General features: G+C 49.2%; 1 protein-coding gene and 1 long non-coding RNA gene across 3 annotated transcripts; one reads left to right on the top strand and one right to left on the bottom strand.

Moving 5' to 3' along the window:
- The first annotated feature begins 4998 nt into the window (after window positions 1–4998).
- On the top strand, window positions 4999–23030 carry FADS2 (fatty acid desaturase 2). 2 transcript variants are annotated; one of them, XM_042022367.1, is made up of 13 exons: window positions 4999–5468; window positions 8964–9074; window positions 10040–10237; window positions 10351–10452; window positions 10947–11072; window positions 12268–12328; window positions 12660–12736; window positions 12902–12999; window positions 13579–13675; window positions 14599–14678; window positions 15719–15844; window positions 16732–16805; window positions 22795–23030. In XM_042022367.1, exons 1-12 carry the CDS (start codon window positions 5262–5264, stop codon window positions 16781–16783), a joined length of 1335 nt encoding a protein of 444 aa, XP_041878301.1. In that variant the 5' UTR covers window positions 4999–5261; the 3' UTR covers window positions 16784–16805; window positions 22795–23030. The 2 variants fall into 2 exon arrangements, with proteins under 2 accessions (XP_041878301.1, XP_041878300.1); XM_042022366.1 differs by lacking the exon at window positions 22795–23030 and having other exon boundaries at window positions 16732–18320.
- Window positions 7363–16732, bottom strand: LOC121661824. Its single transcript, XR_006015099.1, has 2 exons — window positions 15999–16732; window positions 7363–14137 (listed from the first exon to the last, which is right to left on the bottom strand). It is a non-coding gene; the product is annotated as an uncharacterized LOC121661824 (long non-coding RNA).
- Window positions 23031–23067: the final 37 nt, after the last annotated feature.

Raw genomic sequence — 23067 nt, 5'->3', positions numbered from 1 at the left:
GCTGGAACGTGCTTTAAAATATCCAAGTGACCTGGGTGGTGAGGGATCACTAAATATTTGGGCATCTGCTGACCAAACCAGTAATCAGGGAAAGAGGGAGATGGGCTGAAAGGATTGCAGCCTTTCTTTTCTCCTTTTAGAGAAAATGAGTTACAATGATGGATGGTGAGGTCTGAAACCACAAGGGACAAAACATTAAAGGAAAACTAACAAATGCTGAAAACCAGTTTAAAAGGGCAGAGTCTAAAAGAAGACTCAGTTCTTGGCTTTGGCTCAGCCTAAGAAAAGCTGAAGATTCCGGGCACAGCCGAATTGTGGTGGTGTGATTTACCAGGCTCTGTCATCAGCACAATTAAAACAACCACGCTGATGGAGCAAATGAAGCAGGAAAACATTAATTTAGTCATTGTGTTACTACCAGCGAAGAGCTTGAAGCTCCTGATAGCTCCCTGTAACACCACTCCTGCACCAGGCTTAGGATCCACCGCAAGGATCTGGGTAACACCAGCGGAAGGGGGAGAAATTGGAAATATTCCCTTTATTCTTGTATTGTTGGGAATGAGCTGGAATACTGGAATAACTTGGCCTAAATGAGTTAGTGTTGTTCCTAGAACTCTCTGTTCGGGTTGCTAACACTTTATACCCACAGTAAATTCTTGATTTTCCACACAAACAGTGTCACTTCATGAAGCATTTGCTCAGTGCTCTGACCTAACAAAATTTAGATACAAAAAAAGACTGAGATTTGGGAAGAGTTTGTGTCTTGCCAGAAAAAGCACTCTGTGTAAGGGAGGAGATAAAAATAAGCTTAATCTTTTGTCCTTCAGAAGACATAAATTCAGATTAGCAACTGAGGGAGCGAGGCAGTGATTGTTCAGAGTTTTACACTTTTGAAAGCAAAACCTGAGCAAGGAAAAAAAAGGAAAGGAGCTGATGATAACAGGGGAACACTGGGAGGATTTTCACTAGAAATCATGACAAAGAAGCATCAGAACAGAGCATGTCTCTCCTTATTCCTGCCCTGCTGCAGTGTGTGCTGCTTTCTGAGTGTGACTCCCTCCTCTGCTCCCCCAGCAGCCAGAGCAGTTTGTGCCCTGACCCTGATGATCCCACGGGCAGCCCGAGATCCACTGCAGAATGTGGAACCCCTGCCAGCCATGGCTGCACAATGGGGATTTCTGTTCCTCTGCTGGTTGTTTCCCTTGGAAAGTTCCTCAGCTCTCAGCCACTCTCCCAGGACCAGGGAAAAAGTGGGATATGTCAGAGTAAAAAATATCCAGAGTAAAAAATATCACAGAAACCTTCGGTAGCGTTTCGTTTTAAAACCCACCTAATCACTGGGTTCCCTCACCTCAGGCTTCAGCCCCCCGTTCCCAGCCCAGCTGTTTCCCATTATGTTTGAAATTATTATTCAATTTATTGTTTATTTTTAAGTTCAGAGCTCCTCAGCCTTTCCCTCTTGTGGAAGACAGAGAAAACCTGGGGTCCTCTCTCTCCTTCCATGTATTTTTCCTTGGCAGAAAGGAAAAAGGTATCAAAAAGTCTATTAAAAGTATCAAAAAGTTTAAAGGTGCAGCTAAACCTGATTTTCACTCCATTTTTCTCCCCAAATCCTCAGCTCCTGCCTCTTTCCCCTTCACAAACCTACTGCATGTCATTCCCTTGTTCACTGCTCTTTCTTGCTGCCTCCTCCTCCCACCACATGCCTTGGAGCCACCCAGCCTTACCAAGTGATGGATCTCATACTATAAACTGGGGGAAAAGGAGCATTTTCCCTGCATCCATGAGGATTGCAGCACAGCTACAGGGCATTTCCACGTGTTGGTGCCAGTCTGGGTGCTGCTGTCAAAGTCTAGTCCTTTCTAAAAACCAAATTAAAAGAAACTTCTCAGACCTTGCCAGCTCCTACGTAAAACTCAACAAAGGGATGAGACAACAAACACAGAAAATGTCTTTTTTTTTTTTTTTTACCACATTTTTAAAGCTCTTTCCTCAGGATTTCCACTTCTTTTACACTAAACCAATGCATGAGAGTGTAAAGATACCTGAGCTACCAATTTTCCCTGCTTTTTCACCATTCTGGTCTATCCCAGTAAGATATCCTTCACTGACTCATTAGCTGAAGAGCAGACATGCCACTTCTACGTGGGCTCCCTGCAAGAGCTCTTCCACTTCCACATCCCCCTTCCCATCCTTCGTTCCCTCTCACGTTCCTCACCTTTTTTGCCCACATCTCGTGACTCTTTGGTTTAACTCAGGCCTTTTATGTCCCTCACACAAGCTCTTTGTGCTGCTAAAGCTACACCGGCCAGCAACCGCAGCCTTTCACCCACTTGGCCATAGAGCAGAGCCTGTTCTCCTCTCTTTGCTGGGGCTGGTTTGTGCCCCAGAAGCCAAAGAAAACTCTGAACAAGCACTGCCTGAAGCCTGACAGCCGGGCTGGCTGTGTTGCTGGAGGCTGAGAGCAGCAGGGATTATTTTAGAGGCATCTTTCAATGGCTTGTCATTAAGTTACGGTGCAATTTTCCATAGGAAATATCCACGTGGGGAGTTCTGGGCGCTGATTTTGCTTCTTTGTCCATCTACAGGTAAATTCCAAAATGTACCCAACCTCCTTACCAGCTCATTTCGTAGAATCAACATAGAATCCAGGAATGGTTTGGGTTGGAAAGGACCCTAAAGCTCATCCCATTCCAAGCCCCTGCCATGGACAGGGACACCTTCCACTACCCAGGTTTCTCCAAGCCCTGTTCAAGCTGGCCTTGGACACTTCCAAGGATGGGGCAGCCACAGCTTCTCTGGGAAACTGTGCCAGGGCCTCCCCACCTCAGAGGGAAGAATTTCTTCCTGAATTGTACATATCCAGGATTAAAATTCCCAAATTCAAAGAACTCAGCAAACTTTTCCCTCATCACAGGCAACAAGTTTCAGGTCCACCTTAATGTGGTGTCTGGCTGCAATTTAGTCCGATCTTTGTCACAGGGCTATTTTGAACCAAACTAAATAAAACGAGCAAGTCTTAGCAAAACATTCCTATCATTTCTGACTTTCCTCACCCCACACCACAGGCAAGGGCTGTTTAATAGGCTGAAGCCATCCTGCAGCATTAACACCAGGCAGAAACAGAGGAAAGCTCTAGCATGGCTTGGCACAAAGCTAAAGAGGAGAGATTTAGATTGGGTATTAAGGAAGAAATCCTTCCCTGAGGGAGGTGAGGCCCTGGCACAGGTTGTCCAGGGAAGCTGTGGCTGCTCCAGCCCTGGAAGTGTCCAACGGCAGGTTGGATGGGGCTTAGAGCAACCTGGAATAGTGGAATATGTCCCTGTCCATAGCAAGGGATTGAAACTGGATGGTCTTTAAGGTCCCTTCCCACCCAAACCCTTCTGTGATTCCGTGGTTAACCCTGTGCATTCCTTCCCCTGCTTAGGCCCAGCCTGTGCCACTACAGAAAGGATTAATAACCCTGCCACTTATTCATGCAAAATCATCACAAGAAGAGATTCCAATCACCTGGAAAGCTGGGGATCACACCTGACTGGCCCTGGAAAGTGGCCGAGGGCCCTGTCAGAGGTGAGCAAAGCCGCAGGGAAAGTGCCTCGTGCTGGTTTTGTCTGTCCTTGCAACACCACACCTTGCGTAACCTCACAACGGAACCGTGTACAATGAAGCGCCCCACGGCAAGGAAAAGATGGCAAAGATGACTTTATCCCACCTGTTAACAAAAGCATGGCCTCGGGCAGGGGAGCTCTGGCTGGGCTCAACCAGCTCTGCTTGTGACACAGGAAAGCTGTGAAGTCTGGCAGCCAGCAGCGGCAGCCTGGCAAAAATAGAGCAAAACAATGCAGATTTCGGGCAGCTCCTTTCTGAGCTCAGTGGTGAGAAGTGGGGTGAGAAGTCTGGGGGGAAAAAAAGGCAGAAAAAGGGGAAAAAGTAGGGAAAAAATATGAAAAAGAGAGGACAAAGAAAAGAGGTAAAAAGGGAGTAAAAATTGTATGAAAGGTAAAAAAGAGTAAAAATGGTAAAAAAGAGTAAAAGGAGAGTGGAAGGAAGGAGAAAGGGTTGGAAAGAGGAAAGCAGGAGGAGGGGTGAAGGGAAAAAAGAGGGGAAAAGGAGTGGAAGGGGAAAAGGTGGGAAGGAGAGAAGAAGGGAAGAGGAGAAGAGATGAAAAACGGGGGAAGGGGAAAGAGAAGGGGAAAGAGAGGACAAAAGGGGGCAAGGGGGAAGAAGGGGAGATGGGGAAGAAGAGGAGATGGGGAAGGGGGGGAAGAGGAAAGGGGGAAGGGCAGGAAAAGTGGAAAAGAGGAGAAGGAGGAAAAGGAGGGAAAGGGGGTAAAGGTGGGGAAAAGAGGGGAAAGGAGGGAAAGCGAGAAAGGTGGGGGAGGAGGAAAGGGGAGAAAAGGAAACGAAGAGAAAAAAAAGAAGAAAGAAAACAGGGGAAAGGAAGGGGAAGAAAAATTACGCGGGAAAAAAAAAAAAAAAAAAAGACGGGAGCAGCCCTTTACAGCAGGAGCCAAAAAATCTCGAGGACACGAAGCTCGGAGCGGGAGGAGGAGGAGGAGGAGGAGGAAAAGGAGGCGAGGGGCTCCCACCCTCCCGTCCCCCGGCCCCGGGCGGTCCCGGCCCGCAGCCGCTTCGAAAGATCGGGACGGGCCAATGGCCGGGAGTGGGAGGGCGGCGGGACAGCCGGGATTGGCGCCGGGGCTCGGCTGATCCCGCTGGGAGAGCCCCGGGCACCGAGCGGAGGGGGGGTGCCGGGGAAAGGGGGGCGGGATGCCGGGCAGGGGGAGATGCCCGCGGGAGGAGGATGCTGAGTTTGGGGCGGAGGGGGGGATGCCGGGAGGGAGGAGAATGCACGGGAGAAAGGATGATGCTGGGAGAGGGAGGGGATGCCGAGGGGGGAGAATGCCGGGAGGGGGGGGGAGGAGGATGCCCGAGAGGAGGGTGCGAGGGGGGGTGTGGGTAGAAGGGGCCGAGCTTCCCTCAAAACACAGGGCTATGTGCGAGGATAAAGTGCATCAGTGCGGGGACAGCCAGCCTAGGGGGCACTTCCGAGCAGGCGGAGAGCTTCCAAGGGCTGGGAAGCCAGAAACAAAGAGAAGGGAGGACATGAGCGAAGGCGAAGGGAGGGAGCAGGGGATCAGCTGAGTTCAATCCCGGCAGGAAAGCTCTTCCCCTCCGGCACATCCCTAAGAGGCGCCGGGACAAGTTTCCCCCCACTCCTCTCCCCCTTTGGGCAAGAAGACAAAGAATCCAGTGGCCCCATGGGGAAAGGGGGCGAGCAAGGGGGGGATTCGGGGGAGCCGGCGGCGCAGATCCGCTTCTACACCTGGGAGGAGATCCAGAAGCACAACCTGAGGACGGACAAGTGGCTGGTGATAGAGCGAAAGGTTTATAATGTCACCAAGTGGGCAAACAGGCACCCGGGGGGCCAGCGAGTGATCAGCCACTGCGCCGGCGAAGATGCCACGGTAAGGACCGACCCCCGCGGCTCTCCCGGCTCCAGCAGCATCCTCTGACAGCTCCTTCCCTCCCTGAAGGGAGCCAGCTGCCTGCTGTCCCCTGTCCCCATCTCCCCAACACCTGCTGGACACCCGGCTCAGCCCTTCCGCTGCTCCCAGCTCGGTCCAAGTGGATGCAGGTCCCCCCCACCCCCCCCACCCCCGGAGCCGTGGTGTCTGGAAGATGGGTTGGTAGGGATTGCTGTGCTTAAATCCTGCTAGTTTGCCTTTGTCTCCTGCTTGTGCCGTGCCTCGAGCCCTGAATTCAGGAGCAAGGCGTCCCAAATCTCCCCTTTTTCAGCGTGGAGTTTGTGACATGCAGAGTCACGCAGCCAAGCACAGGGAGGGTTAAACAGAGGCCAGGCTGTGTCTCAAAGTTGCTTCTGTGAGGAGGCTTTAAAACAAGGAGCTTTTTAGCTTTTTTTTTTTCCCCGGGAAAAAATTCTCTGGAGAATTTGGTTACAGGTTGCTACAGAAAAGAGAGAGAGAAAAAGAAAAGCAGCAAACCATTTGCTGCTGCTCCAGCTGTTCCTGCGCTGGGTTCAGCCACCTCTCAGGTTTCAGCACCGTAAAAGATAAGAAACCAAACAACAACAACAACAACAAAAAAAAAACCCCTGCCTTGAAAAAGGAACAAATTAGAAATAAATTGTTTGCTGTCTGGAGTTCCCCTCAAAACCACCTTCCTCAGAAGTGCATCCAGAGAGCATGTTCTCCCCTCAGGGCGTGTTCGTGAAATGCAAGCTGCCTCAGAGCTCTTCCCAAAACGTGCAGAGACCAAGCAGGAACAAGCTGTTGGTCTCCCACAGCTCCTGACACCTCAGCAAGGAGGAAGCTCCATGTGCGACAAAATTATTTGGCAGAACCTTCCCTTTCCTTCAACCCCCATTTCCCTGCGTCCCGTGGTTATTTTCCATTCTTTTCCTTTAAGCACTGAGCTGCATTTTGGCCCTTCTGTGCCTTTTCAGTAAATCCTCTGAATGAGTAGCTTTCTCCCTCAAAAAGATGGGCCAGGTTTGTGCTTTTAAGTGCCTAAACACAGAGCTGCTCAAACAGGAGGAGTTTGACTCCTATCCCCAAGAATTTAACTCCCTTATCTCCATTAGCAACCAAAAAGCATCTGCTACTGCAGTTGTCTGGAATCCTTGAAAGGCAGGCTGAAACACAGGTTGGTGCTTCCAGGATTGCTGGTCCTCCTCCCACCTCCCCACCCTACATTGCATCCCACACTCCATGAAGGCATGGCCTTCAAAATGCTCTGAAATTGTTACATCACCCCTCCGAGCACCAAATCAGGATTGGCATCAGTTTTGCAGCTTCCCTGTGGTGAACAACCATTTACAGCCAAAAAAACCTTCTTGTTCAAGGGGAGAAAGACTTGGCCTTGACCCTGTGAGGCTTTAGATTGGATTTTAGGAGGAAAATCTTCCTTGTGAGGGTGGGGAGGCCCTGGCACAGGTTGCCCGGAGAAGCTGTGGCTGCCCCTGGATCCCTGGCAGTGTCCCAGCCAGGCTGGATGGGGTCTGGAGTAACCTGGTCGATGGAAGGTGTCCTTGCCCACGGCAGGGTAGTGGAATGAGATGATTTTTACAGCCCCTTCCAACCCGAACCATTCCATGGTTCTATGATTTTTTTTAAACACAACATCTGAGTCTGGGCCAGCCTGTTCTGGTGTCACCTCACACACAGAACACGAAGGCAGGGACACTTTCCAGTGTCTGTCCCAGAGGTGCTCAGGGATGTAAAAGAAAATCCTTGTGCTGATGGCTCTAAGCACTTCCAGTGCTCAGGTACAGCTCATATCTCCATTATACAAAGCTTTTTTTTTTTTTCTTCACCAGAAGCAGCTGGAATAATTCCCACATCCCATAAAACACTTCGGCTTATTTGGTCAGTAGATCACAAAGTTGGGAGGTCAAGTGCCAACATCACACAGCATTTCTCAGAGATTATCTTCTTCCTTAAGCTTTTTATCACCTGCAGTACAGAACTGAGGACAATTCCAAAATCCAGGTGCTATCTTATATTTGGAACCTATTAGTATAGGAGCTTCATGAGATACACACAATAAAAATCCAATCCTTCCGTCTCTTGCAGGATCTCCAGGCAGTGAGCACCCAATCAGACCTCCAAAGACTTTTTTATTCCCAGCAGTTAAAATAGTATTGAATGGACATTTTTTAACGCTTCTTATGTGTCACCCTCTCTCGCTTTCCCTTTCTTCCCCTTTTTTTTCACCCAAAACTGCAGAGCCTTGCAGTAGGCACAGTCAGCTATTCACTTCCCCCCTCATTCTGCTTTTCCTTCCTCTTTCACATCTTCTGCAAATCATTCCAGAGGAGGAAAACAGGAACCAGAGTCAATATTTCAGTGACACATTTATGGGTTCAAGTTTCTATTGATTTTGGTGGGCCTTGGGCCCGAGATCGTTGCCTGGCTCGTTTGAACCCCAGACTTTTGATGGAGGGCAGCTCCCAGAAGGGTCAGCTGGACAGAGGGAGCACTTTTCAATCCACCCTTTCTCTTTAGAGTCAGGAGGGAGATTTTAGTTTGTCCCTACAGTTCTTAGGCAACGGGACAAGGGTGGAAAGGCCAGAGCACGATGCTCCTGACTCCTGTTTTTAACTATTTTTTTTTTTTCCATACTCTCTCAGCACTTTATGGAACCAATATTTCCAGTTCTCCCAGGTGAATTCCAAGAGCTGACTCCAGTTCTGTGCAGTGAGGAAAGGGCAAGGACAGAGTGAGGGTTTCTGATCTGGGTCAGCTTTCTGGCCCTGCTGCTGTCCTTGGGGTTAAAATTCTAACTGTGCCATGTGAAAGGATCTGGCCAAGATCTCATGAGCATCAGGCACCTGTGGGATACAGGTAGACAAAAATATGTGGAAGGGGAAGGAATAGAGAAAAAGAAGAGTCAGATAAGCTCATGAATGCCAGGATCAACATGACTCCACAAACAAGGCATTATTCTGAAGAGTCACCACTTTTTCCTCTGCTGTTTTACCGCTGGGATCTCCAGGCCTGGCCAAACCACCCAGGAATATTTTTTGTGTTTGCAGTCACATCCAGCTTCAGTCACCACAGTCACCCCCGCTCTTGACTTGCCTCCACGAGCAGACTTTCCAAGGGTATTTTTATCCTAAGGAAGGATTTGCACAAATTCCCCTCTGCCTACCTTCTAAGGGAATTAACAGGATTTAAGTATTTAGTTGCTTAGAAAGAATTTCTTGAGGTGCCTTTCACCATATGGCTGGATGCCATCCCAGGTCTCACCCTTCCCAGGACAGCAAATTCATCAGGCTTTAGTGGAATTAATGTCCCAAACAGTGATCACAGAGCTGGAGGTCACCTGGCCCCCCTCTTCCACAGGTTCCACAACTGCTGGAGGTGGGTGGGAATGTCACAGTGAATAGGACGCACATCTGACTTCTGGATCTCACACAGTTCCTCCTGTTTCCACTCCAGGATGCATTCCAGGCCTTCCACATCAATCCCACCTTGGTGCAGAAGTTTCTCAAGCCCTTGCTTATCGGAGAACTCGCTCCAGGGGAGCCCAGCCAGGACCGAGACAAAAATGTGAGTTTTTGCTCCTCAGCTGGGGTTCAGGGTGGCTATTCCCACTGGTTTTTCCCTCTTGGGATGTTCTCCAGAGAGGGAGAGTTCTCAGTGACTGAACATCTCCGTGTAGCAGTATTTGCATCCTATCATATGTGTGTGGAAAGGGGGTGACACTTTTGGCCGTACAAACCTTGCCTTTCCCACAGAGCCACCAACAGCCAATTTCTGGCAGCCTGTTCCAGGCACCCAGGCTGGACTGATCCCATCCTGACGGGAAATGGGAACTGAGACATGTGGAATGGGAAATGTGCCCCAGCTCCAGGGTCCCTTCTGCTGCTCCTTTGCTGGTGACCAAGCTCCAAAACACAAGTCTCGCTTCGGTGGCTGTGCTAAGGAGCAGCAGCCACTGCCCATCCCCAGGGCAGCTCTGGATCCCTGCTCATCCATTATTCAGGCCCAGAGCGTGGCACAACTGGCCAGGAAACTCAATCCTGCCCCGTTGTTTGTGGCTGGCCATGATTGTGAGATATCTGTGTCACTCACAATAGAGGGGACAGTGCTGGCCCCCAGTGACCCAGCAATGCTCCTCATGGATGGCTGCACAGGAGCTGGCCCACGGATTGAATGGATGACGGGTGATAGTGGGTGCTCATTATCAGAGCTCTGGAATTAGGCACAATAGCACTGAATTCCCTCTTGCTCCAGCTTCTCTTGGTGCTTGGGAAGCTCATTCAGACAAGAGCCATCAGGTGATGGGACACTCAACAGAGCTTGGATTACTCTCCTGGCTCCAGGTCCAAAAGGTCAGGATGTGGGCTCAGACCAGCCAGGATGCTTATTCCTAGGAATACAGGGCAAAAAGCTGGAATATGAAGCCAGGGTCCTTAGCACGGAGCTCATCCTTCCTCCATCCATCCATCCATCCCGCAACTCATTCAGGCTCACTCCCAAGCCTCACCCTGCTCTTGCGTGTCCCGTTGCAGTCCCAGCTGGTGGAGGATTTCCGGACCCTGCGGAAGACAGCGGAGGACATGAACCTGTTCCGAGCCAGCCCTTTGTTCTTCTCCCTTTACCTGGGCCACATCATTGCCATGGAAGTTTTGGCTTGGCTCATGGTTTCCTACTTTGGGACCGGCTGGATCACAACCCTCATCCTTGCCTGCATCCTTACAACTTGCCAGGTGACAAAGAGGGCTCTTCCTCACACTCCCAACATGCCCTCCATCTCCATTTCTTTCCTGCTTAGCTCTGAGTCCCAATAGCTTCCTAACTATCTGATTTCCCCTCATCCCAGGCCCAGGCAGGCTGGCTGCAGCATGATTTTGGACACCTCTCTGTCTTCAAGAAGTCTTCCTGGAACCACATCTTCCACAAGTTTGTCATTGGACACCTGAAGGTAAAGGGAATTATGGAGCCAGGGAATTCTGGGAATCCATCCCTTTGGCTGTGGCCCAGTAGGAAAGAGAGGCTCTCAGCCTTCCCAAAGTGAGCAGAGGCACAAAAAAAGTTGGTGACCATTGTCCATGGAGCAGCCTGGGCTAGTGGAAGGTATCCCTGCCCATGGCAGGGAGCTGCGACTGGATGAGCTTTAAAGTTCCTTCCAACCCAAACCATTCCAGCATTTTCTGGGAAGACACAGTGACCTGTAACTCACTCAGAGTGTATTTATTCCATGTTCTTTCAATATGGATGATCCTTGGGGATCCCTCTGGAACCAGCAGTCTCATAGCAACCAACAACTCCAGCACTCCCTGCCTGCTGCTCTTTCCAAAGCAAATCCCACTTTGGCCACAACCTGAGTCTCACCACTTTAGTTCTCATAAATGATGGGGTAATCCCACCTTGGGAGCAGCTCCCCATGGATGAAAACTCCTTGTTCTCCTTGCCCAGGGTGCCTCTGCAAACTGGTGGAACCACCGCCACTTCCAGCACCACGCCAAGCCCAACATCTTCAAGAAGGACCCAGATGTGAACATGCTGCACATTTTTGTCCTTGGGGACACACAGCCCGTTGAGGTAAGGAAAAGTGGGGAAAACGTGGAAACCTACTGTCTGAGAGGGCCCTCAGAGAGTGGTTGTGCAAATCCAGGAGTTGGCTCCCATTGTTAGACATGACTTACACAGGCAGGACTTCCAGGAATGCTAGAAAGGAAATGCTTAATCCAGGGATTTCGTCTGGCTACGTTGTCTGACAGGAGTTTGGAGCCAACCCTTGCGCTGAGGAGCAGCACTGACTATTAATTCCCAATCCATTTCCTGTGCTGACCACAGGAGACAGTGTCCTGGGCTAACTAGGGAATAATAATGCAGATGGGCTTGGAGAGAAAGCAGAAAGCCACTCAAGGCCACTTCATCCTGCTGGCTTGAAGTGCCAGCATGAGGGGGAAATATGGTGTTCCTCAGTATTCCAGCAGGAGCATTTCAAAACTAACCTTCCATTTCCATAGCAAATGTCTTCCAGCATCAAGTGATTTTAATTTTAATTCAATCTGCCCCTCCAGAGCCAAAATATTTACTGCCTGTTTATAAAAACCTATGCAAAGCACTTAAATTGTGGTGGTTTTCACAATGGAACAAGGGTTTCTAGTTTTAAAAGCAAAACCCCAAGAAAATGGACAAGCAGCAAAGACAACACAGGGGAATACAACATTAAAAATGGTTTCTCAGCCAGATTTTGTATTATTGAGAAAGCAGACTTAAAGGAAAACCTAAACATTTGTGGTAACAAGGAAAACTGGACTTCCTCCTCAAAATATCTAATATTAGGCCTGGATCAGTCTATCCTAATATTCTCACACTGGTATAGAATCCTTTTCCAGATGATGCCAAGTGCACAGCCTTGCAGAGCTCAGCCCAGAGGGAATAATGTGCCTGATTTGTCAGTGCTACAAGCCTTCCCTTCCAAAAAATCAGACTTCATCCCTGTCACATTGATATTAGTAAAGATGGAGGTGCTGGCAGTTCTTATCACAGACACAGGGATGGCAGCAGGCGAAGTGCATCAAAATCCCATCAAATAAATAGAGATTATCTGTAAAAATTGAGTTTACACCTAACACAAGGACAAAGTCAGGATATTTAATCACACCAAATCGCTGGTGGGAATTCAGTCAAAACTCCCTGGTCAATAAATTAGGAATTATTGCAGAGAATCTGCTTTTACCTGGGAACATCCCGATCCCAGGCTGAGCTGTGTCCTTGTGTCCTGCAGTACGGCAAGAAGAAGCTGAAGTACCTGCCTTACAACCACCAGCACGAGTACTTCTTCCTCAGTGAGTATCCACCCTCCTCTCTTCCCTTTTCCTGGAATGCCACTTGTCCTTTCCAGCCCTCACTGTGTGAGCAGAGCAACTCCTCAAATCCCAGCTCATCCCACCCTTCCTCAGGACCCTGTGCAGCTCCCAAAATCAGCTCAGGGATGTCCAAACACCTGGAACATTGCCCTGTAGAGCAAGGGAATGTAAAAGAGCTGAGGCTGGGAATGACCTCCATGTGAGAGGCTCCATGGAAAAACTGCATGTTCCCAGTTCCATGGAAGCAGTCCTTCATGCCACACACCTTCCCACCCCTCTGATGGCCAAACCATTTCCCTTTGCCTTGCAGTCTTCCCGCCTCTGCTCATCCCTGTGTATTTCCAAATCCAAATCATCTCGACCATGATCAGGCGCAGGTTCTGGGCGGTGAGTGAAACATTCCCTCCATCCTTATGGGGTCTGGCAGGAAACTGGAGCAGAGAGGGAGGCCAGGGGCCCAGCAGGAATTACCCACTGTTCCCAACATCCCCAGCAAGGACACGTTACCCAAGATGGGCGAAGTGATGCCTGGTGTTTTCTCTCTCCCCCCAGGACCTGGCCTGGGCCATCAGCTACTACCTGCGCTACTTCCTCACCTACATCCCGTTCTATGGCATCCTGGGATCCCTGGGTCTCCTCACGTTTGTCAGGTAGGGGCTCAAGGGCATCCCTGCTGCTCTGCCATCCCTCCAGTGCTGTTTGAGCCTGGCCTCAGCTCTGCTGTGTCCCACGGCTTCACTTCCCTCTCAGGAATTCTGGCTTCCCTCCCAATTCTAGCTCCTCTGGCACTCGACATCTTCTCCTACCTGCATCTCCCCCTGCCCCACCATGGTCCAGCCAGGATTCTCCTCCCTTTCCTCATTCCCTGTTCCCACACACTGCTGATCCCACTTTGGTCATGGCTGGACCCTCCCAGAGTGTCTCATCCCACCCTCTTCCCAGCTGACTGTGGAGGTAATCATGTGCAAGCTCCAAGTCTGAAATCAAGCTGGAAAACTTAGCACAACTGGCCCATTATTCCCAAAATTTTTGATGAAACTGAAAGTGCAAGAAAAAAAAGCAAAATTGCAAAATCAGATCATCTGCTCTTTCAGAAAACAAGCCTGGAATGAGGATGATTCCAGGCAATTCCTTGTCAACATCCATCCAAGTCTCTGCTGCTCCCTGCAAACCCCACCTGATGTCCCCACATCTGGCAGAAATTGTCACAATTTTTCCTGGCTTTGCAGGTTTCTGGAGAGCCACTGGTTCGTGTGGGTCACCCAGATGAATCACATTCCAATGGAAATTGATTCCGAGAAGCACAGAGACTGGCTGAGCTCCCAGGTAACCGGGAGGGGAGAAAAAAACACCCCTGACTCACCCCAAAATGGGATTTATTCAGAGAGTGTGAGGGTTACCACCACCCCTTATTAGGATAGAGTGTCTTGTCCATAACTTCTCCTATAAAGATGTTCTTCCCAGAGCCAGCAATGCTGGGCAAAGACATGGAGTTCCAAAGTTCTGCAATTACTTTGACAATTAAAAGGTTACCTGCTCCTGGAGGCAAGTTGAGAGAGGGAATGACTGGTGACTGATGCTGGATGTGACTGCAAATCCAGAAAAATATTCGTGGGTGTTTTGGCCAGGCCTGTAGATTCCACAGGAAGACAGCTGAGGAAAAAGTGGTGACTCTTCATTTTGGAAGCTGCCTTTGTCCTTTTGATCTGGAAGATGAGTGACTGTGTGCTCCCTTTCCTTTTCTTTATTCTAGAACCATACTCTTGATATTTTGGCAGTTCTGTCTCCCTGCAAATCCAAATAAGATGTCTGAGGGAGGAACCCAATAAAAAATTTGGTTGCATTTTAAGAATTTTAAGAAAAAACATCTAATTTTATGAAAACTAATAGCAAGAATACCTAAGAAATATTGTCAGAATATCACACTTAAGGCAAACTGGGCAATAACTACATGGGGATGGGGAAGCTTTGTGTCCATGCATTTTCCTCCCATTTTCCACCTTGGTACTGCTGCCAACCCTCTGATCTCCAATGGGAGAGGCTGAGATTTAGGAATCTGGGCTTGGGCTACATCACTTCACCACCAGTGCAAGTTTGATTACCTGAGGCCCTGAGGGAGGATTAAAGCTCCCCTTGCTGCACCCAGCAGGCCCAGCATGGCAGGCTCTGCACTCCCAGAGCTCAGGAAGAGCAATTTCACCCTGATTTTGGGACGAGCCAAATCCTCACAGTTTTCTCTCTCCTGGCAGATGGCAGCGACCTGCAACATTGAGCAGTCCTTTTTCAATGACTGGTTCACCGGGCACCTGAACTTCCAGATCGAGCACCAGTGAGTACGGAGCCGGCATCGTGAGGGCACTGCCAGCTTGTCACAGCCCCGGGGACGGAATTAGGAGGTGGGGCAGGATCATATGCCAAGGAAAAAGAGTTCCAGACTACACAGCAGTGAAAGTTGTGGCTGCCCCATCCCTGGAAGTGCTCCAGGCCATGTTGGATGGGGCTTGGAGCAACCTGGGATAGTGGAAGGTGTTCCTGCCCATGGTGGGGCGGGAACTGAATGAGCTTTAAGATCCCTTCTCACCCAAACCATTCCATGGTAGTCTGCTTCTATTACAGCCACGACATTTTTCTCTCTTGCTGCAAAGCTTTCACTCTCACAGCCTTAATTTAGGGTTTAATTAGGAGTCGTCATTATGCATCTACCATTACAAAGGCTGTGGGCTCATATGCCAAGCATCCACCTCAGAAAACTCCCCTCCCCTAAAGCATTCCAGTGTTTTATAGAGTGTGGGACTGTGTAGGATGCTGGGTACCAGATTCCAGAAAAAATATGGAAACCAGGGCCATATGGACAGTCTGTTGCCAATGGCAACAGCAAACATAGAAGAAAAGATTTTTAGGGTGAGGCTGCATGGTTTGGGAGCCAGCTTAGGAAATCTCCATGAAAAACATAGGGAAAGGTCCCCCAAGATCCTTCTTTACCTGCTTCCAGAGGTGGAAAAGCAGGTCACTGGGAATTCAGTTCAGCAAGAAACAATTATTCCCAGAGGAAATGGGCGGCCATCTCTGAGGCTGTTCCCTCACTCCTGCTGCCCTCTCATTGCACACTCGTGTCCCTTCTTGCACGAACTGGCTTTCAGTGTGTCCTGAGCATGGCTTTGCTTTGAGGCATGGCAGGAAAATCAGTTTTCACCTCCTCCTTGAGACAGAGGAGCATAAAGCAGGGATGTCTCTGTGCCTCTCTTCCTTTGTCTGTACAGCTTGAGGAGGCACCAACACCAAGCCCCTGAGGATGCAAACAGAGATGCCCATCCCTTGGTGCTTGTCTCGTGAGCTTTCTCAGCTTTGTTTTCTCCCTCTCCTCTCCAGCCTGTTTCCAACAATGCCACGGCATAACTTCTGGAAGGTGAAGCCTTTGGTGAAGTCATTATGTGCCAAGTACGGAGTCCCGTATGAGGAGAAGCCCCTTGGGAAAGCATTTGTAGACATCGTTGGGTAAGGCCCTCCTGATCCCCCCTGCAGCTCATTTTTCCAGGGACACCCAATATTTTCTAGCACAGAGGATTCAGGACTCAACAGACCCTTCAGAAATTTGTGCTGTTGCTTGCTGTCAAAGTACCAAACACTTAACCTTCAGATGGGTACAAACCTGATCACAGCATCTGCGGACATGGTGGCTCAGCAGTGCTGGGGTGGATCTTAGAGGCCTTTTCCAACCTTAATGATTCTGATTTTTATACCACCCTGTTCTGACAGCTGGTGGCTCCTGCTGCAAAGTGAGACGAATCAAAGGGAAACAGGTCAGGTTACAGCCTCTGCTGTGTCCCCTGAGAGCCCTGCCAGCAGCAACAGGCAATTCCCTGCAGGCAGAGCTGGAGACGAGTCTAACGGCCCTTGTCGGCAGCCTCGGTGTTAATGTTGCTGTCTCAGTTACTCCGAGGGGAATAATTCATGGCAGGGAACATGAGAAAGCTCTGCAGTCCAGGCACCTCCTGCACAAACCACTCTGAGCACAGGCAGATTGAAGAGGGGTGGCCACAAAGGGTGGGAGAGCTGAAAACTGGTTCCAAACCTGCTTTTGTCCTCAAATCCAGTTAGGACAGGGCCATGCAGCACCAAGGCACAGTGGGGTGAAGCCTGGAGGCTCCCAAGAGGACTTGCAGCCCCTTCCAGTGCCTAAAAGGGCTCCAAAGGAGCTGGTGAGGGACTTTGGACAAGGGCCTGGAGTGACAGGACAAAGGGGAATGGCTTCACACTGCCAGAGGGTGGGTTCTGTGAGTGTGAGCCTATGATTGATATTAAAATTCAGCAATAGGCTCCATTGCAGGAAAAAACACGACAGCAGCAAGATTCCCAAACTTCTCCTCCTTTTCTTCCCATAGGTCCCTAAAGAAATCTGGAGATCTCTGGCTGGATGCTTATCTCCATAAGTGATCATGAATCTTTCTGGGGAGGTGTGAGTGACCGGGAGGGATGGGGGGGCATGGGGGGGGGGGGGATCACACTTGTGTCTTTTACTCTCAGATCTCAGTCTAAATCCACGGTTGGACGGGAGTTTCCTCTCTTGTCAGCTGCTTCTGGCGCAGGCCCAGGCAACCTGTTTAATCCAGGCAGATTTAAAATGTGCTCCAGAGGGTGGAAAGCGAGGCCAGCATCGCAGGGAACGGAAGGTTGGGTGAGGATGATGAGGAATGTTTAAAAAAGGGGCATTAATATCTGACCTTGACCTTCTTTTCACAAGATTCGTCCTCGTTCTGCCTAAACCACACAAACCCCGATTCGCACCTAAGGGTTTTTTGAGGCCTCAGTGAGTGTTTGCAATCCAAGGACACCACAGCCAACTCATGCCTCTTTCCCATGTTTGTGTGAAAGAGGAATCACATCCCACGGGACTGGCAGCTGCTGGGCTGTGCTTCCAGCCCTGTCCAGCACCCAGCTCCCTCCTTTCCCTGCCTCCTTCCCTTCTCTAACCATAGCATCCCTTTAGTCCAAGCTGTGACTCTGGCCCTGCACAGCTAACCCCTAACCACAGCAGGGCTAACATAGCCGTGTTTGTAGGATCAGCCCCTATTCCCAGGGGTCTGTAGAAGATTTCTGGGCTTAAACAGCAAAATGTCTCCTTTAGGAGAGGGTCTGTTTTCTTTTTAATGAGCAGCAGGTCTGGCACGGGCGATTGGTCAGCAAACCACACAAAAGACCGAAACAATCACACAAGGAAAACGTGCTAATTGCTCCTCAGTGCTGCGGGGGAACCACAAATGGCCTTTTCACCACCCTGCCCGGCAGAAGCCCAGGGTTCTGCCTGTCTGCACACGCCTGGCAGGCACCGAGCCTCTCCCCGCCTGCCCGAGGCCAGGAGCCATGGCACCGTTCACCCTTCCCTTGGGAACAATCGCAGGAGGAAAGGAGTTCTCCCTGCAGAAGGAGGAGCTGCCCAAACAGTCTGGAATCAGGACTGCCCAGGCTCTGCTGCTGATGTGACACCTTTGGAGAACCCTCGTACAAGTTGTTTAAAACTCAATTTTCTGCCCAGCACCTAATTACCAAAACCCACTAATGGCTTACCGGGAGAGATGGCTGAACAGCTTCCAGGTGCTTCTGGAACAGGCAACCTGACCCCAAATAAATCCAGGGGTCCACGTTCAGCTGCAACACAGCAGAAGAGATGTTTGATTTAGGACAAAGGGCCGTGGTTCCAAAAGCAGCCTCCAGCTCCAGCATCCACCTCGGTGCTCCCTGGAAACACCAGGAGGGAGATGCTGGTTACTTCACAGGCCTCATTACTTCCCTCACCTCTGAAACTGGATCTTCTCTGTCAAATCCCTGAATCCTAACAGCATCCCATAGAATCAGCAAGGTGCTTCATCATGAACAGAGGTGACTCCGGGACTGTGGCCAGCATGAAAAAAAATAAATGTATTCCCTCCCCGGCTTCTTTGGAGAATAAAATGAGATTTTATCTTTGCTTACAGATGGGGAATTCAGCATCTTGCAACTTCAGCAAGCCAGTGATACTGAGGGTTTGTAAAGGGCTTGTGCTGGGGGTTTTGCCCACCCAAGTACCACCAGGAATGTTTAGGGTGAAAAGCTACACAAATAACATCCTTCTGGATGCTGTGATTTCCCTGGCAGGTAGTAAGGAGCTAGCCTGGGATTTGGCTAACCTCATCAGGACTGCCTTAATTTGTGCATCCCTTTCTGACTCCTTGAATGTACCTCACTGAGCTCCAGCAAGGATGACCACAAGCACAGTGGCATCAGCACTGCAAGCTTTTAAATCTCCAGCTTATTCTTCTGACAGCCCTTGGTTTTTTTGTCTTATTTCCAGAGCAAATATGTTCCTCCTTAGCCTTGTCCTCCTGTTCTCACTTTTCTTCTTAGGAAACTGGGTTCATCTTGGGAAAGATCAGCTCTTAGGTAAATGGGCATTTTTTTCCCCACCAAAACTCATTATTTTTTCAGGCAAACCATCTCTGGCTCATACATTTTCTTCCTCTCCCTCCAAAAAATCCCAGCTTTCTGTCTTGGAATTTGAGCTGTTTTCCTACGTGCCTTGATTCTTTGTTGATACCCCATCCCTGGAGGTGTTCCAGGCCAGGCTGGATGAGGTTTCAAGCAACCTGATCTAGGGAAGGTGTCCCTGTCCATGGCAGGAGGGTGGAATTGGATGATCTTTATTGTCCCTTCCAACCCAAACCATCCCAGGATTCTTTAAGCTCTCCACCCTTTAACGGGAGCAGGTCAAACAGATCCCTGACAAAGAGCCCTGGAAGTCTGGATCAACCTGCTTTGTTATCATTGTTCTCCAAGTAGAATTAGGTTTATCTGGAGATATTCCAGAAGTTTCAGTAAAGCTGGAAATGTGGACAGATATAAACTTCCCACGAGCTTCCTTGGCTTTGTCTCCAACAAGGCAGCAATGAGTGAGGCACGAGCAGGTTAAAGTTTGCCATCAAAATGACTGAAACACAGAATTTTCAGCACAGCTTTGCCCAGCTTTCTGAGAACTCTTAACTAACCAGCTTCTCTGAAAATAATGAGGTGAAATCTTGTCCACTTTCTCTCTCGATAAAGGTCACTCATTTGCATTGTAATGAGACACAAACATGAAAAAAAAGAAAAAACATAACCAGTAAGAGATGCTGGGAGCCTGCCAGGGTTTATTGAACCCAGCTACACCACATGGCGATGGGGAGCTGGAAACAGAGCTGGTTTCAGGGCAGAGAATCAAACAACAGCCAGGGAAGGACTGGATTTGTTCTCCTCACTCACCGTGTGGGAGTGGAGTAGGAGCTGGAGGACCAGGATGGTCGAGGATGGCAGAGAAAAGCACAAACTGCAGCAAAGAGAAGCCTCTGGGGGTGTTTTGGGAGGAGAAGGAGAAATGGGAGAAGTTTGGGAAGGTTGGGGGTTGGGGAGGGATGCATGAGAGGGGGAGAAAAAATACTGAGGGGTGAAGGAGAAGAAATTTGGAATCGTGATCTCCCAGCATGGCTGGAATCTGCCTGGAGGACTGTGCTGGAGACACAGGGCAGAGCTGGGGCTCAGAGGGGGTGGCAGGGACTGGTGACATCCACAGGCGCCTCGGAATGAGCTGGATCTCACACTGAGCCCCGGCTCCTGCAGCTCTGGGAGCAGGGACTCACTGCTCCCAGTTTCCAGGGAGAGGGAAATTCCAGGGAGAGGGAATCAGGGGACTTTCCTTGGAGATTTCCCTCCAAGCATGGATCTGAGAAGCCCAAATCCCAACTGCTCACTGAGATAGGGCTTGGGAGGCTTGTCAGGACCCATCTCCAGGCACCATCATTCCCTGCTGCAGGGGCTGAGCTCCCTGGCTGGATTTGAAGTCTTTATTAGGGCAAAGACATCCTTTTCCTTTGTAGATGCTTTCCTAAGAAAGCCTTCCTAACAAAGCCCTAACATTCCCGATGTTAAAGCAGCAAACCCACATTCCTTATAGGACAGCTCCTGCTTTGTTTCATTCTTTAAAAAAGGAAATGAATATTCCAGTAACTCAAAAAGAACCCTTTTTTTTTTTTCTTGTGTATTCTACCACTCAATAAAATCATAACTATTTGTTGACCATATAAATGCTTTATGTGGGGTTTTTTCCAGAGTCACTGGTGCTCAGGAACTTTGTTCCCTCTTGGAGTGCCTTCTGCCACACAAACCCATGAGCAGGTGGCACGGAGATGCCAACTAAGCAAGTTGGGACATTTCTAGGGTGGGAATTTCACCATCCGGGTTTTGCTCCAAGATCAAAAACATGTTCAAATGCAGAATTGTAAAGGGTCAGGGTAGGATTTGATATAAAGGGCGAGTCAAGCTCCAATTTCACATTTAGCCTCCTAACTGCTGTTTTTAGCAGTTCAACATCAGATCCCAAGCCAAGAAGACCGTGGAAGGAGACTAAAAAAGGATCCAGGATCAGACTTGCTGATTATGGCTTCCCTTGGTTTTCCTGGGGTTTTTTATGGAGGAGCTGTTAGCCAGTAAGTGTGGAAAGTCCTTTTTCCACTTCATGTGGTGAAATTAGTGGAATTACTTTGATACCAGTGACTTTAATAGCACAAATGGGTTTCTTCATCAGCCTTCACAAGCTCAGGATGATCAATGGAGCTGCTTCCCCTTATCCTGGGAACAAGCACCAAAGGAAAGGAGATTTTCCTGCCAAAGATTTGCCTGGCTGCTCAAACTCAGCCTCCAGACTGTCTGGGGAGGCAGCTGAGAACAAAATTGTTGTGAAAACTTCATAGAAGCATTTTACAATTTTCCAGAAGCCCATTTTGTGCCCATTCGTGGCTCATCCCAGGGTGTGCTGAGCACCTTGCAGCAGCTTTCCCAACCCACAGCTCCATCCGATGCTTTGGTGGGTTTGGAGTTGACATCAGCAGTGGGTTTTAGGTCAAAACTGTCTCGAGGTCAGCCCAGAGGCTTTAACAGAGCTGGTTCTGCCAAATGAACCCATTGAAACCCGTCTCATCAGGTGGAGGGGCAGACAAAGGAAGCTCACAGGCTGTCCCGGGTCAGGAGACAAAGCAATGGCCAGATTATCCTTATCTGTCCCCTAAAACCAACACTGCAGCTTGCCAGAGTCCACAGGAATTGCTCCATAGGCAAACTCATCCTGCCCAGACAGCAGGTGCCACGAGGTGTCACAGAACCCAAAGCAGAGAATGACCCCATTTTTGGGGCTTTCATTTCATCCCAGAATAAACAGGCTCCCCTAACACAAACACAGGGGGCTCTTACACAAAAATTAACCACTACAAATCACTATCTTCATCCATAAACAGCATTGCTTTAAAAAAAATCATCATGGTTTACTTACTCTGCAGGGGCCCAGTTCTAGAGGTCTCAGGAAACTGCTTCACAACATAATTTGTGTGTGGCATCAGTGTGGGGAAAAACAGGTTCGTGGTGTTCAGATGTGCAGTTTTTACCCCCTCCAAGCTGGCCTCGAACACTTTACAGGGATGGGGCAGCCACATTTGTGAGCTCCCTTCTTGCAACAGGTTTTTTAAACTCTGTTTAAAAAGTAAAAAGTCAACATCAAGTTTAGCCTCTGGAAAAAACCTCAGTTTTTATCCACTATTTGTGCTGGGTTATATCATGTTATCATATATATTTTATTGAAAAATTAGTCTGAATTCCTCAAATAGCACATAGAAACACTTCCATACTGAGCCCTCCCTACACCATCCCTCTGCCCTGGGGATTCTACAGAACAGGGCATTGTTGGAGCTGCTGTAAGGTGAATATTCCATTCACATTTCCAGCCACACACTCAACATCCATTTGGAAACAGTGTTGTAAAGAGTATGAAGGGAATAATCCAGAATTCCAGAGTGAGCCAGGAGGTGAATCATTCCCCCACAGCAGAACATAAAATAGAATAAAATAAATACAAATTACATAAATGAATAATAATAAAAAATGAAAATAAAGGTGTTGTCTATCCCCTAGAGAGGCTGGAGGGTGCAAATGTAAGTTCCAGTGGGGTGAATGATGATGTTTTCTAAAACATCCTGTGTCAGAGCTTTTCCACCTTCTGCCAGCCACTGAGGTTTGAAGGCCAAGTCCAGGCTGCTCAGGTCAAGGGAGGCTCAGTGGGAATTTGAGAAAGGAGTGGGAAAAGGCCAAGGAGAAGGATCATCACCTGGAAGCACCACCTTCGCCCGCAGCATCCTCCTGAGCACAGTTAGGTAACTCCCCAACTTCTTGGCCAGGTGCTGGCTGTGGGGATGACAGTGAGAATATTAATCACACTAATTGCCTGTGATTGCACCCATCCTCCTTGGAATGGGTGTGGCTGGTTCACTTGCCTGATTGATTTAATTGGCCTCAATTAGCCTGGCCTTCATTAAAAAAACAGCTGCTGCTTAATAAGATACAGGAGCCATACTGCACTTTCCCTGTGTGTTTTGTTCCCTTTTTGCTTACAGATGCCTGACAAAACCTGGAAATTTGGGTTCTGAGCTGAAGATGCTGTTGGTTGCTCAGCTGGAGCCAGTTCCTGGCCCAGGATCTCCAGGTAAATCACTCAGAGTTGAAATTATCACCCTTTGCAAGTCCACACACCTTCAGGCCATGCTCACAACCCCAAACGGAGCGGAGCAGCACAGCCCGTGCTTCACCATCACCCTGGGGAGGGGGAAATAAAGCATGAGTGGAAATCAAAGCGCTGCTGCCAATTCCAGTTCCGTGCCTTGCTCATT

Source organism: Corvus kubaryi, unplaced genomic scaffold (assembly GCF_017639235.1).
Source record: "Corvus kubaryi isolate FWS band 111438036 unplaced genomic scaffold, C.kubaryi_AGA036_p1.0 37201, whole genome shotgun sequence".
Classification (NCBI taxonomy): domain Eukaryota; kingdom Metazoa; phylum Chordata; class Aves; order Passeriformes; family Corvidae; genus Corvus; species Corvus kubaryi.
The sequence above is the reverse complement of the archived record's forward strand: the minus strand, read 5'-3'. Positions and strand labels throughout refer to the sequence as shown.